The sequence below is a fragment of the Hirundo rustica genome, chromosome 6 (genome assembly GCF_015227805.2).
Source record: "Hirundo rustica isolate bHirRus1 chromosome 6, bHirRus1.pri.v3, whole genome shotgun sequence".
Lineage (NCBI taxonomy): Eukaryota > Metazoa > Chordata > Aves > Passeriformes > Hirundinidae > Hirundo > Hirundo rustica.
In genome coordinates, this window is record NC_053455.1 from 47,350,423 (window position 1) to 47,365,829 (window position 15,407).

Genomic DNA, 15,407 nt, shown 5'->3' on the forward strand with positions numbered 1-15,407 from the left:
AGTCTGGAATATTAAAATGGAAATAAGAGTAACTTTTAGAAAGTTAAAGAAGTTATTTAAAAAGCCTATAGTGGTGATGACCAGAGCTACGTGTAAACCTCCCACCACTCTGTGCCCTCTGGATCATGCACCAGCTTCAGGTTCCAACCAAGTCTCAAACACCCCAGTTTCCATTGGAAAATTTATAGAAAATTTACAAAATTTGCCATGTGAGAGGCCTTACATGGTAAATCTGTTTCTGTTTGCAAACTTCAAAACTCACAAGCCACATCAAGTCTGTAAAAATGAAAATCACTACGGATCATGAACCTTAGTCAATAAAGACACGTATTTTGTGATTAATATGGTGGGGTTTTGTGAGCTTTTTTTAGCACCTGACCCTATTCCTGACACAAGGTTAACTGCTATAATCCTAGCAATCCCCACAAATTCAGAAGAGAGCAAGTATCATCTGTTGCCAATCCAGCTGTGACATATTCCATTAGTGTTGGTGAGAGTATAGCCCCACGGTCTACAGCAATGCACGCAAAAAATGACACAAAAAGAAAATAAAACTGTTTCAAGGAACATCAAAACCAAAGATGCCCAGAGTAATTTTACCAAATGATACCTAAAACAACGCTCAAGGGTTTGGGGATTATTTTCAAGTAACCTGGCTTGCACTTTACCATTTGTACAGTTCACAATCTGGAAAAGTTTGGGGTTTAAATGGCACTCCCAACTAGAACTTTTACAGAGATTACTGTCGGCAACAGCAACACCATATTCCAAGTACACCTCTACACTGAACTAGCTGGTATCTCAAACTATTGTGTCAACTTTTTATCCTGTCATTTTTTTTTTCCTTTTGCAAGTGCTGTGTTTTAAAACACACCACTATGTGAAGCGCTGTATAGTGAAGCACTCCCACCAAAATTTACTTTTTTGACACTCTAAGGATGAGGGTTAGCTTCTTGAAAGACAAAATTAGAGAGGCAGTAAGCCAACATTGTAGCAGTGTCCTTCAGGCCAAACTTTATGATCTTCCAGTGAATAAGGATTTAGAACTCAAAATTCAAGGTGTACTGGTTGTTTGCATTTTAGCTTCCCTCCTCTTCCCTTCTTTGGCTAGGGAGTCAAAGGGGATGTGAGTGGAAGAGGAGAGAAGAGGGAGTAAAACACATTAAGGCAAAAAAATTCCAATATTCAAGGTCTCTCCCTCTAATGTACTCCCTTTGCTGAAAGGGAAGAAAAAAACAAACAGTGATTTCAGCCATGCACAGCAGGCTACAGCTTTGTAAGGTAAACCAGGACAGCTGCTCACAGACATACTTTTTACCTTTACAGGCTTTTTATGTGGCCCTTTACTGGAAAGAAATTATCAGTTAATTTCTGGTTACAAACATTCTGCGTAAGCATGGGAGTCCTGAACCCATTCATAGCAGGAAGGAAACAGTTTTATGAGCTAAAATTTATGAGTCCAAGTGACAAGAACAATGAAGAAGCAGGTTACACCAGTTCTTACAGGTCAAGAACAAACTCTTGAAGGCTGTCCAGTTTCCTACCCAGCAGCCCACTGCCTTTTCTCCTCAGTTAAGAGCAAGGACTGGAAACTTAGAAGGGCTACAGAGCTTAAATCCCTTCTTGGTAATTCAGTGTCTTTGTTTACTGGTACAGCATGCACAAAAAGGGGAATAACAGCTTCCTTCAAACATCAGTCATGCTGCCCTTCCTTTGAGAATAACACTAGAGATGATGTTTGTACTTGCCCTCTTTCTTTAAAACAGCACAAGATTAGCACCTCTGGAGGTTTTTCTGCAATCCCACGTCCCATTTTAACCCAGATCACTGCTAAGTCTTTAGCTGGAAATGCCACGTGACAACACACCCAGAACACAAATCCTGGATGTACACATCCAGGATTGGGAAAGAAAAGAACATCAGCATGGGAAAGGAAGCTGTGCAAGGTATTGGAAAGCAAGTCCAAATCCCAGTGCAGCATTCAGTACAATTGTTCACAGATTGCTGTGGACAGTGCTTTTCTCCAGGGCTGCGGAAGGGAAGGAGACTAAGCTTTTTAAGGCAGTCTCCATTCCGATCTGCCCTTGCCACAAGTCTCTGACAGACCTCTCTGACCTCAGCTTCATTCTTCCCCTCTCCTGCCATGGGTTAGCTCCAGGGCTTGGTTGCTGAGCAGGTCTAAGGGGGCTGTGCAGCATAAAGCGTCTTTGGCAATATTTCTGGCCCTGCTTTTTCATTTTTGTTCTGTTTTTAAAAGTTACTAATAGTTTATTTAAGAGGAGGAGGAAAGAAGAATGTACCCTACATGCCAGGGAAACTTTTTCTTCGGGATTCTCATAGTGGCTCTTTGCCTTAAAAGGGAATCTTTGCTTGGCCTCCGGATGCTCTGCTGTAAACAGTCGGTGCCAAGGCATGGCAGGCATGTTAAGGATGACAAGTGCCATAACATTATTTTATAATCCTGCTTCTCAACAGAAAGCCCAAAACATTCTGTAGGGCCAGACTGATTTCCAGCTGGTGCTGCTGGCAAAGCAAGGAGAACATGGGGCACCTGCACTATGCCATATCTGGTACATCAGGCCTTTCTGTGCCCTTTTGTAGGACTCCCCATCCATCTGCTGGTGAAGGGACTGGAGCACAAGCCTTACAGCGAACAGCTGACTGAGCTGGGGTTGTGTGGCCAAGAGAAAAGGAGCCTCAGGCTACCTTAGCACTGTCTACAACTACCTGAAAGGAGGCTGCAGCAAGAAAAAGTCTCTTCCCAGGTAACAATGGATAGGACCAAAGGAAATGGCCTCAAGGTATAGACTGGGTATTAGGAAAAAATTCTTCACCAACAGGCACTGGAGCAGGCTGCCTAGAGTCACCATCTCTGGAAGTATTTATGATGTGTGGATATGGTTTAATGGCAGACTCAAGGAGCTCAAGGGTCTTTCCCAAGCCAAAGAGCTATGATTTTTCTTACCTCCCTGGTACATCACCTCCCCACAGAAGCTCGGTGTTTGCCCACGGTGGTGTGTCAGAGGCACATTAACTACCCTGCTGAGACTCCCAGGGGTTTGTTTGCTGGCGCCCACAGTGCCTCATCTTGTGTCCAATGCCGCTCTGGGAAGAAGGGCTGCAGAGACAAGGCCAGGCACGCCACAGCTCAGCTAATGCTACAAAAATGTGCAGAGTGCATTCTTGTGGTAAAACACGCCGCACTTGAGTTCCCTTTCTTCCCTGGGCCTACCTGCCAGAACTCCTCCCCCAGACTGAACGGAGATATCCAGCTTCCAGACTGCAAATCCTTGTCCTCTCCAGGTTCCCCTCCAGATAACACAACTGGGACACCAGGGAAGCCATGTCCAATGGGAAACAAACAGATTACTTATTTCTAAGAGCCAATGATGTAATTTAAAAGAAATAATTCACTAGGAGAAACAAAATTACCCAAGCAATATGCAGTTGTTCTTCATTTTGATATGCTCTCTTTCACCTTGGTGGCAAAAAGCCCTCACATATCCCAGTCAGGTGGTGCTAGCACAAAGGCTCAGCAAGATTCTTTTCTTAAGCAACTTACTACAGTCCAGATTTCTGGTAATTTGTAGACTAGGAAATAAAAAGGACTAATCTTTCCTATTTTCAACATCTCTACATGAAGCCAAATAAGGTCGGTGGTAATACACATTCAGTAGGTCATAGACTAAGTGTTGTTACAATTAATTTACTCCGTGCTCAGAACAAACCGCACAGCAGAGCATTGAGTCAGAGGTGCCCAAGTCCTGAGCCTGGGAATGACATGGAGTGGTGGCTTTTGCTTGTTTCTGCTGCTTTTAAGTCTCCAGTTGGCAAACTGTCTGAAAGGAAGCCAAAACTGAGCAGGAAGAGGGCTACCCCCAAATCCCTGCTTCTGTGCTTGCAACTCCTCCTCCCCTGGAATGGAACTCAGAGCAGACCCTGGTGTGGAGACAGGAGAGGCCACCCCATGCTGACTCTTCAGGACATCTCTGCCCAGTCATTTATCAGTCAGAAATCAGCCGGAATCATCAGGCTGGAGCTCTGATCTGGGCTTTGTCTTGTTAACACACAGCTCATTTCAGTCCCCAGGCAAACACTCCAAACCCATTAGGCTCATACACAATACCAAGATAAGGATGCTCCTGTATCCCTGCCTCCCTTAGAGGAAAATGCCATTAGTAATCAAGCAACACAAATGCTTCCTCTGCTCAATATACTCCCATACTGCAGCTACACAGTAGGGCCAGGATTCATTTCACCACAGATGTCCGCACAGGTAAATGTTTACATCTCAGCTAGTTCTCCAAGGACCTTTGGAAATCAGCAGATAAATAGTTCTTTCTCTAAAACAAAAAACACTGCAGTTCGAGGCAGAGATCTACAGCATACCTTATATCTCTCTAATTAAAATGAACGGAGAAAGGAGAAAATTTGCTCTCAACTGAGAGCAGACAATGGCAGAGCCAGCAAGCCTGGTTGTTACATGTGCTGCAGTACAAAGGTCACCCCCAGAGCCTTGAGGACAAGTGATCTGCACCAAGATTTGAAAGCAAGTTTTGGAGTGGCTTTTAACACCTTTTCCACTCTGGGGAAGACAAATATAGATCAGTCAGGTTTGTTATTATATTCAGAGCAGTATTTTTTCAGCAGACAATTTGAAATTCTGGAGGCCAGAAATAACTGTCTGCAGAGAACAAGAAAAAACAATGTAACTGACAAAAAAAAAAAAAAAAAAAGAGTGAGAGAGAGAGAAAAAGGTTTTATGTCTCTTTTAAGGTTTTTAAACTCTGCAATTTGAAAGAAAAATTTAATGTACTGTAGTAAACCCACAAAAATTCTCAATTAGCAAATCTATTCCCTGTGTCTTTTCTGACATGTCTATTAATTTAATCAGTGATTTATTATCCTATAATCTCCTACTGGAACACAGAGTTATTTTGACTTTTACGTCATTATTAAATTCAGGTTTTGGCAGCAACTGCTCCTCCTGGCTACTCTGATACAGCCCTGTTATCTCTAGATGAGCACATCCAGTACCCTGTGGTGCACCTTTGCAGAGAGAGAGTTCACCACCAGAGCACATAAATCACTGAAGGCACTGTTATGTCCCAACCCTGATGAAGTTTGTAGAGCTGGAAGACTGCAAAGCTACCTTTTTTTTCTAAACCAAGCAAATTTGATTTGGAAACCTCATGGCCTCATAAATGCGAGATTTCACAACATAGCTTGCACAGAGTTGCTTTTCAGGATGGAACTGTGCTTTAAGTGCTGGGAATTATTTTACCATGGCAACCTGGCTTCAGCAATCAGACTTCTTGCTATATAGCTCAAGATATACAAATGCAGACAGCTTGTTCTGTTCAGAGAGCACCAGGGTGCAGACAAGTTTGTCTTTGTAAAAAATGGTTTTGTTTCCTCACTGCCTTCTTGCCTTGCAAGCTCTCTTTGTGTGATAACAACCAAAAATTATATGACAATACAAACTAGTGTTATGCACCACTGTAGCCTAAAGAAAACCTGCAAGAAAACAAGCAAAACCACATTAGATATGCAGGTCAAGCGTACCCACATACTGTCTTTTGGAAGATGGGTGCATAGTGTCTCGTGTACTTGAAATGCTCCTATTATTACAACTATTTAGGCACAAAAAGCATCTTGCATCAGAAGGACAACTTAGTTATTTCTGTGGGGAAGAGACTGAAAATAAGTTCAAGCACATGCCTTCCTGCTAGAGTTCCACCATGGAAAATAACACCTATATCACAAGTAGGCAGGACTGCAACAGCTGAAACCTTCACATAAACTTTTTCTGCTTTCCATCTAAAAAATGTAGTTTAATGAGACAGAAATGTGCTAGGGCACACAACAGAGAGTGCACATGGAAACACAGGTAACACCACAGCTACTTCAAACATCTCAGCTTTCCTTGCAGGAGCTTCAATACACAGTATAAACTCAGATACACAGCATGGGGGGAATAAAAAAATATAACTCGTTTTCACTATTTGTAAGCAATTTACATGCCTGCATCTGTCACCTCACTTTTAGAGCATGTGTACTAGCATAAACTCGTGCAGCTTGCTGCATTGAGACACACAGCTGGGGGGAATTCAATCACCTACAAGTCATTAGTCATTGAGCAAGCTGGGCAAAGAAATACCAATGTGCGGAAGCAGCCCCACCTAAAATTTTCAGCCTCTGTATGAAGCTCCACAAACTCATCTCTTACACTTTAAATTAACCACAGCATTGGAATTAGGAAGGATATTTATTCACTAGAAAATATTATGGGTCAAGGTCACTTCTCAATGGCAGAGATCAAAAATTTTTTTCCCGCCCTTTTGTTAAATATTTTGGATTTAATTTAAACCAAAGTCAGCTCAGGTATGTCCCATCTCTCCTGGCATGCCTTAGACCAGATCCCATGAGAAGCAGCGGGGCATTTCAGTTTTAGTGTGAACTATCTTGTTAAACTTAAAAATTGAAGTCTATAGAAGGCATAAATTGTGTCTTCTCACACGGTCAGAAAGTTAGTGGGAAAAGGAATCAAAGCATTATCTTAACTAAGTAACTTTCATTAACAAATGATACGTACAAACTTTCACTAGTGTAACCATGTAGTTAATTTTTAAAGATTTTTGACAGAATGATGCAATGCTCTGTTCAGTTTTGTCAACAATAGCACATAGCTGTTTCAGAATTTCTTAGGAAACAGCATGTTGACGCCTTTCTGTACATCAGAGGAAGGAAATAAATCTATTTAAAATACAAACTATGGATTCATAGGCCAAAGTAAAGAACATCTGAATGACTGGAGAAAAAAAAATAGTAGGGTGGGTAATAGTTTAATTACTGGTACAGTTAGATCACTGTTAATTAGCTAGTGAGACAGCAGTGATTCCCAACCCTAATTTATTACTTTTCCAAATATACCACTGGAGACTGAAAAGCAGGTAGGAACACCTTTATAGACATAGTGATCCACCAGGAAAAAACCCACAGATTTACCCAAATTTGTAGTGTTACCTCCAAGAGCCTGCTAAAATACAAATTCAGTCTTTTAATTAAATGCTAAAAGCACAATCAATAAATTGGTTAAGGAAAACTAGTAATTTAAAAAAACAAATATACTACAATTAGATGCACAGTTGAATACTGAAGTGGTTTCATTCCCTTCGTTGCACATGCAAATGACAAAAAGGATTTTTAAGTGTTCATGAGGGATTTGCAATTATCAGTTCATAGAAGCTGAGACCAACACCCGAGACATTCCTCAAAATGCAATGTGAAGCTGCACTTCTGCCCCAGCTTTTGCAACCCAGCATCACCCCTCAAAGCAAAGGATGGTTATGTGTGGATTGAAAAATGTACTGAATTGAACGATATACCTAGACATGAAAAAACCTTTCAATGTTGCAAAGCAACAGAAAAATAACTATTTCAGTTGAGAGAGAACACAGCTTCCCCTCTGTCCCACACAGAGTGTGGTCTCTAGACCTGTGCTTTATCTTTTCCCTGCATAGTTCTAAAGAAATGTATCAGTCACACCAAAACTGGGGAGTCTATAAAAGGAGGAATCAGCAAAGCCTCTTTATCAGAATTTTCCTCCTCCCTGTTGTGCTAATGCATCCTGCTGACAGTCAGCACCTTCCCTGTAAGGCTTTGGTGTTCTGAGCCTGGGATGTGTGGACACATTGGACTTAAGAGCTGATCTGGGTGTCTGGATGTGAGTGGAGCCACCAAGGTGCACTTCATGTCATCCCACCTCTGCATGAAGTTACACAAACCACCAACGAAGAGACCTAAGCCTTCTTTCTTCAGTAACTCCACAATGGATGGTGTGCCAGGACTACTTTTTCCAGACTGCAAGCTAAGAATTTTAGTATTTTGCTACTACCTGCCCTTCTGAGGACAGCTGCACTCACTGCTGATTTTTCCTTTTTTAAAAATAAAAGGAATCACACAGACATCCACAATGTTCCTTTCACCTGGGGAACATCTGCTACCACACGTTCCTGCTGTCTGAGCAAAAGCACTTATAAACTTATTTCCACACCAGACAGAAAAGAACTTGAAAAATTAACAGAGCAGAATTTTCTGACAAGCTCAACAACCTGGCTTTAGTGCTAATGGGCTCCGTTCACTCAAAGAAGCAAGTTTTTTCTTCATAAAGCTGTAAAAAAGGGTTAATCCATACACCAAATCCCCTTCCCTTTCCAGAGACTAGGTGCTGGCAGCTCTTAAAAAAACTGAAACATCTCCTCTCTGACAGCAGCTTGCTCAAGTTTTAGTTAAGATTCTGTTGAATCCCCCAGCACGAGGGATTAAGAAATTAATTTTAAAATTCTCCTCAACAAAATAACACTTCAACAAACCCAATTTTGGTGTAGTCACAGAGAGATGTATGACAGAGGAACAGATAGATTTTGTCTCAGCCATCTTAGAGACAGGACAACTGTTAGGAGATCACATTCCTAACATCACACCTCTTCAAAACAACAAAAAAACCAAAAAAAAAATCAAGAATGGAAAGAGAGAAGCTCTTCTACAGAGGACTTTTTTTTTTTTCTCCTAAAAACCTACCTGGTAAAGGTCTTGGAGTGCACAGACATTTGAGATTTGGAGAACAGCAGGCAGAAATTGTGTGAAACAGATAACTTTCACATAAACAGCAGCACTAGAAACATGGGCTATTGCAACTTAGGAAACAAAGAGGCAAACCAGGAACTGTAGTGAACTCCCAGATGGATGAATGTTGCACACTCATACTTTGGTCATATATAAATAAAATAATCTCCCAGACTGCAACAAGCAGCTAGAATCTGGAACAAATCCTATGTGCATACCAAGAAAACAAGATAAAAAAACAGTGTATAATTTCACAAGTCTGAGAATATAGTCATATCTATTCTTTGTAAAGTGTCCAGGAGGCATCTTCAGTAAAAAAGAAGCATTCTTTTGCATCTAAACCAGAGGAAAATGCTATTAAGCCTTGGCCAGGAGCCCTTTCTGTACCAGCTCTGGACACACCTTAGAGGGTTGTTTCAACACACAGAATTTTAGCAGTACTCTCCCTCTGGCTATCGCTTCACAGGATGTGGAACACGTAACCAAAATACAACTCCATGCTGTAAATACCTCTGAAGAAAGACATCAAGTTCTTCATTAAGTTAATACACTGTACGTGGTTCACCACCGTTCACAAATGTCTCAGGGTCATGACACTCCTGCAGCGAACACAAGTGAGCAGAGAGAGGACTATCCCCAAGAAACAGAGGAGTGCCTGGCATGCTGGACCCTCCTGTGGGACACAGCAGATTTCCAGAGCTCTCCTCCACGTCCAGAGCTCCAAGAAGAGCCCCAGTCATGACATGGCTTTGTTAGAGGTATCCGAGAGCTTGCTGTGGGGCTGAACGTCAAGCAGAGCACTACAGGTTTTGTGTCTGCTGCCAGAAGAGACTTTGCTACTTGTGTATGCTGGGAACACCAGCACAAGCTGGAGAGCTGCCCCTCCAGCAGGCACATCCCAGCCAGATGGCAACGCCATCCAGGCCTGCCTCCTGTCACCAGTTCTATCCCAAGGACAGGACACTTATGTCAAAGACCAATCTCCACAAGCACATCCATGCTCCCATTCGCACAGAAGAGCCACCAGAGTCCCTCCTGCCTGGTCACTCCTTGCCCCATAGTGTCACCAGTCCTTTCTGAGCAGCTGAGAGTCCCAAAAGGCCATCACTGAATGAGGAATCAGCTCCTGTTACAGAAATATTCAGCAGGACACAGCATGACAACTAGTGATGTCAGTTGCCCTGAACCATAAACATTTTGAACTATTTTGGTACAATGGAAACTTGTGGGAGGGAGAAAGAAAAAGAACAGGATAAAAATAGCCAACACAGTTCTGAAGAGCATTTTGCCTATAAGTCCCTTTCCCTGTCTTCCCTCCCTTCTCTTCTGCCTGTCCCAGGCTCTTGCATTAATCAGATTAGCTAGAGTTAAACAAGGCTTTTTTAATTACTTTCTAATACTGTGAACCAGACTAAACTACTGAAAAATGTTTCTGCCTAAATTAGAATAAAACAGGATTGATTTTTAAAATATATGCTTTAGTCCTCCTGATACATGCAAGCGTCACAGACAACAGCTGTCTTCGGCCATGGGAGCCCAGGCAGAGGAGCGTCTCCTCTGCTCCTACCCATCTATGTCCTGGTTCATGAACACAACAACACAACCTTGCATGATCACCTAAAGACCAGAATACAATGTCAAAATCGATCTGGTTTCTTCCTCATCTTGATGACACTAGTTGTCATCTTCCTCACCTATGAACTGAGAAATAAAGAAGGAATTTGACTTCTCAAAATCTTTCAATGCAGGCTATAAAAATACATAGCAGCATCCAGAATGCCAACTCAAACTTGCTAATTTGTCCAAATGAAACAATCATTATCACCCTAACACTGAAGACAAATAACTACACTCTTGAAAAGTGCTTACCCAAAAAAGAATGGGGTTGGTTGTTTTATTTTTAGTTGGTATCCAAATCAATGCCTGTACAATGCTGTAAAAAGGGAGGCTCTTATGAGAAAGGGAGGGTTTAACTTATCTATTTCCACACTCATCCAGGATGGTGTGTACATATAAACCATACCGTAATGTATCAAGAGACGTTACACAGTGACATCTGTGTAGCCTGCATCATTCCTCTTTCCTACCACCATATCCCTGATTAACAGTCAACTATCCCAGAGGGTCTCAGTTTCACGAGACTTAAAAGGAAACACACAGACTAGGAAGCTGCACAGGGAACAGCCTCTGAAAATTGCCAGCGCAGGACCCAAAGTGTCACAGCACTGCAAATATACTCGAGCATCAGCATCAGGACTCAGGCATTGGCACAGACAGTAAACGTTTTGTCCTGAAATCAGCAGTGTGTGGCTCCAAAAAACGCTTATGCCTGGCTCTATTATCTGCTGGGACCAAAGAGGGGAGAGATCCCAGGAACCTGAGTCTTCCTTCCATTTGCGCTGCTTGAGGCCAGTAGAATGCAGACCTCTGCAAGGAAGCTGACAGGAATCCATGGTGCCACAAGAAACTTGGACAATTAATAAAATAATGCTAAAAAATAGAATAATATTCCAAGTTTTGACATGATACTTTTTGCCCTTTCCCCTTCTGTGTCTCTCAAGAACCACCAACTCACAGAAATCAAAATAACAAAAACCAGAAAAACTTCATCCATTATAGGTTTTTCTTCCTCTCTAATTATGGGCTAAATAATAGCACAATTCATTACATAAAAGGGGAAAAAATGACATTAACATATTTCAAAAACATATGAAGTGAAATGAAATTTAACAGCCCTAATTAAATACCGTATTAAGGAACTTCTCAGCTATGCTGTGACTAATTTAAAGGGGAGATGACACTTTTCTACTGGTGTCTCAATTTTTTTTAATCATTACAAGTGCACAGCCTTGGTCCCATCCCTGAAGTGTTAAACACAGTTTACTAACCAATATGATGAAAGATACAAGCATCTCCAGAGTTTTTCATAGCTGAATCACTAATAATTTAAAAGAGCAATAAACCTACCCGTGGCTTTCATAAAACTTTAATTAGAAAGACTGAGAATACATCTGTTGCTTTTGTCACATTTTTTTCCCCCCTTTCTGGTTCAGCTGTCTTTCCCCCGTGCACTTCTAAACTCTTCTCAGGTTCTCAGGACTGCTCTTCTCGTGAAGTCCTTCTGCTTCCTCACACCTCCCTCCTCACTTCCTCTGTGTATTGATTCCTCCTCTGGCAGCTGTTACTACTAACACGTGACATACACAGTACCCAGCAGGCAGGAGGAGGTGGACCTGCTAACTAATGAAAACAACTTGCACCTTAACACCTTCAGGTGCATTGGTTTTAACTACTCACACTCAATGTAAATAACACAACAAATCTGCTATGTAGGAAATCAAACTGATTAAGTACTGAACTAGAACAACTGAGCTTTATCATTAACAAGCCGGAGAGAGAGCGGAGTGGAGGCAGTTTAGAGAGAACAGAGAGACATTCTATCCCTTGTCCATTGTCAATTTCTGCAATTCCTTGGCAGGCTGTGGAAGGCTGGGAGGAAACTGTGATCTTGATGGTTCCCAGTTAGGCCTAAGAAAAGGGCCTAAAATGCAGTGGGGACTGCTGATAACACCAGGCTGTGCACAAGCAAGATATCCTTTGATCTCACCACCAAGCCAATGGCCTGATCAACAGAAGAAAAATTACTCCATACAAAGTTTAGCACTGTACAGACTGCAGAAAACTCAATCTGCAGTTTCAAGTGGCCAAGCTGAGAAGTGGTATTTGATACCTTTACTCTGAAAGACATAGCAAGATATCACAGTAATCTGGGATACATTTCATTTAACGTCTTATGACTACAACTTAAGCGTTGCCACACGAGGTGGTCACTCTCTTGGCATAGCACTGCACCTCTGCATTCAAACGCAGGACATTTAAGTTCCTGTTTCTTTCTACCAACAATAAGGTGGACAAAGCTCAGCTGTTGTGCCTCTGTTCAGAGAACTCCCATCCCAGCTGTCACCAACAAGCCATTTTTGGCCAGAATGAGGTCCCATGTGGTTCCTTCTTCCACCATCACTGACTGGCTCACACTTTTGGAAGCACTAATATCCCATTTCTGCAATAAGGAAACTTTGACTGAATGTAGTATTTACCTGGCTCCTCACCAGTGCCTGTGCTTTCACACTGCTTGAGCTCTTTACAGAACAGGATGAGTTTATGTTTTAAAGAACAAAGCAAGATGAAGTAACACACATAAGGTCAGATAAGGCATCTGACGCAGATTCAAGAGGAGAAATAAGCAAACCAGTCTGGCATCTAAAGAAAGTTTTTGTGACTTCACATCTCTCCCTAACCACGAGCAAAAAGATAACCCAGAAAAAAAAAAGACACATTAAAAGAAAAGCCAACTACAAAATAGTAATCACTTCCATCTAGTAACAGCTCAACAAAATGAAGTTATGCTATTAACTCATGAGTCCAAAACATTTCATGTCTGACATTTTCCTGCTTTCACAATAGTTTTATAGAAAACATCAAAAATAAATCTCAGAAGAAAAGAAAAATTATGCACAATTTCTGCACATACTCCAGTAGGAGGAGAAAGGCTGAGGTTAATGTTCCATTTTTTTAAGTGTGCACTGAACAAATTAAAAATATATGTTTCACCGCTAAGTCACAGGAACTTATCTATACTTTAAATAAACTTCCATAGATGCTTAACAAAAGGTTTGGCAATTCTTCCCTACAGAGGCACCCATCTACTTACATCTGGGAGTGCTGCCAATAGAACAGCTACCAAAAACTTGATTCAAAAGGTTCGCATCATGAATAGCAAGTCGCTGGCCAAAGGATTTTATGATATGTCCAGCTATGTAACACCATATTGAATTATAGACACGCTGCCCCCCAAAAATGCAAAGAAGGGACACTAAGCTTGTCAAAAAGCTGAAGGAGAAACCTCAATTATTTAAATTAATGTTTTCTACTGGTAAGTATTTTTAACAGTGAAAGAAAAAAACCCAAACCAAACCAAACAAAAACAAAACAAAAACCCCAAAAAACAAACAAACCAACAAAAAACCCCACCCCACCCCAAAAAAACCAAACCAAAACAAAAAACAACAAACAACAAACAAAAAAACTTGCACTACGGGACTTTTTAAGGAGCAAATCTAAGCAGCTATTCCCACCAAGGCTGCTTCAAGCTCAGCGAACTCCTCTAGCTGAAGTCCCAGCCAGAGCTCAGCCGCTTTGTGATCAGAACATTCTGCTTTAATAAATGGCTCCCTTAAACTCGCTTGGGGAGAGACATGAGTCAACAGAGGAAGAGAGGGATAATGTTTCTGTTGACAAACATTTAACAATTGGCAGCAGACAGTAGGAAACGGGGACGAACGAAAGCTTGCCAAATAAAGTTATGCTGGAGGAACAAGGCTCCTTTTTGGAGCAGCACTGCAACTCTCCACAGATCCCGGAAAAAATATCTGAACACAACCAAAATAAAAAAGCTGCAGTTGTTGAACGAGTCTCCTAATCCTAATATTTGTGGTGACGTTTTTCCCTGCCAGCCAGAACGGGTCAGAACTCCTCCGAATCAAATTACTGCACATCCTTTGCCAAAGAGTCTGGTTTTGGTCTCAGCAGTCATCCCCGCCTCAGTGTTCACACAAGCCCTTCTGAGCTGCATGAGCAATTTTTCCCCCTCATCTTACAACATTTCTGTAGAAAACTTGCCAAAGCATATGTAGCATCTTGGTCAGACTCCTTATTCAGGCAAGCCAGGACCTTCGCTGTCTGCTTACGTCCTGGAAATCCAGTTCTCATGAAAGCGCAAACAAAACCCGCCTGCCGTATTAAGGGCGAACAAACGTTCCTCTCCAAGCGCTTACTGCCGTTCCAACTTCCAGCCTTCCCCGATCGCTACGCAAGATCCAGAGGGAGCCAAAAGCAGCAGCCTCCCGCCTTCCTCCAGGCAGGAGCGGGGCTCCGGAGCGCCCGTCGCCCCGGCCGGACTTTTCACTCGAGCTCCAGCCCCCTCCTCTGCCGGGATGCCCCGCGGGCAGCCGCCCTGCCCGCCCGCCCGGCGCCACGGCCACCGCCGGACCCGTTCTTACCGCAGCACTTTGCCCACCGCCTGCAGGACCATCTTGCAGCTTAATCCGGGCTTGGGACTCTGGGCGAGCACGGGCCGTTCACCGGGGAGGCTGCAGTGATCCCCCACCATGGTACGGCGGTGCGCAGCGGCGATCGCGGCTCGCTCGGCCCGGGCTCCCCGCCGCCGGCCCGGCCGCCCGCCCCCGCCGGCCCGGCCCCGCCAATGGCGCTGGGGGCGGGCGGTGCCGCGGCTCCTCCGCCCGGCCCGGCCCCGAATCGGCCCGAGCAGGGCCCGGCGCCGCCCCCGCGCCCCTCAGCGCTGCGGCCGCACGGGCAGCGCGGGCAGTGCCGGCACGGCGGAGCGAGGCTGCCCAGCACCGGCACCGGCTGTACAATCCTCTGCCCCTTTTTTTGGCAGGCGGAGAATAAGCAAGGCAAAGCAGGGCGGTGTCTGACGGAGCAGGACACGGGGCAAACGTCCTGCTTTGCTGTCTGCACTACGGGCGCCGTCCGTAATGGGGCCAGGCTGGACTCCTGGTGAGAAACGGGAATAATGATGTCTTTTGTGAGCAAGGCTTTTTGCACTGCTCTCAGTACTCCGTGTGACACGCAAGTGCATGGGCTACTAGAGCTACAGTCTTACATAGGGCATGACAGCCCAGCAATGACATCAAGACCTTTATCGGAGACACTTAAACAGGGGAAGGGTGAAGAAGGCTATAAACAGCAAGAGATGACAT

At 43.3% G+C, this 15,407-nt stretch overlaps 1 protein-coding gene across 4 annotated transcripts in view; it reads right to left on the reverse strand.

Annotated features, from left to right (window-relative positions):
• MOB2 (MOB kinase activator 2) overlaps nt 1-15,407 on the reverse strand; it is a 115,969-nt gene that overhangs the window by 15,485 nt on the left and 85,077 nt on the right. Inside the window, exon 1 of one of the 4 annotated variants that reach the window (XM_040067909.1) lies at nt 14,688-14,852. The exons of 2 other annotated variants lie outside the window; for them this stretch is intronic. In XM_040067909.1, coding sequence (XP_039923843.1) covers nt 14,688-14,797 — 110 coding nt within the window. In that variant the 5' untranslated portion in view covers nt 14,798-14,852. Of the gene's footprint in view, nt 1-8,583; nt 8,640-14,687; nt 14,853-15,407 lie in introns of those variants that run through there. One more of the 4 variants, XM_040067911.1, reaches the window with a different exon arrangement.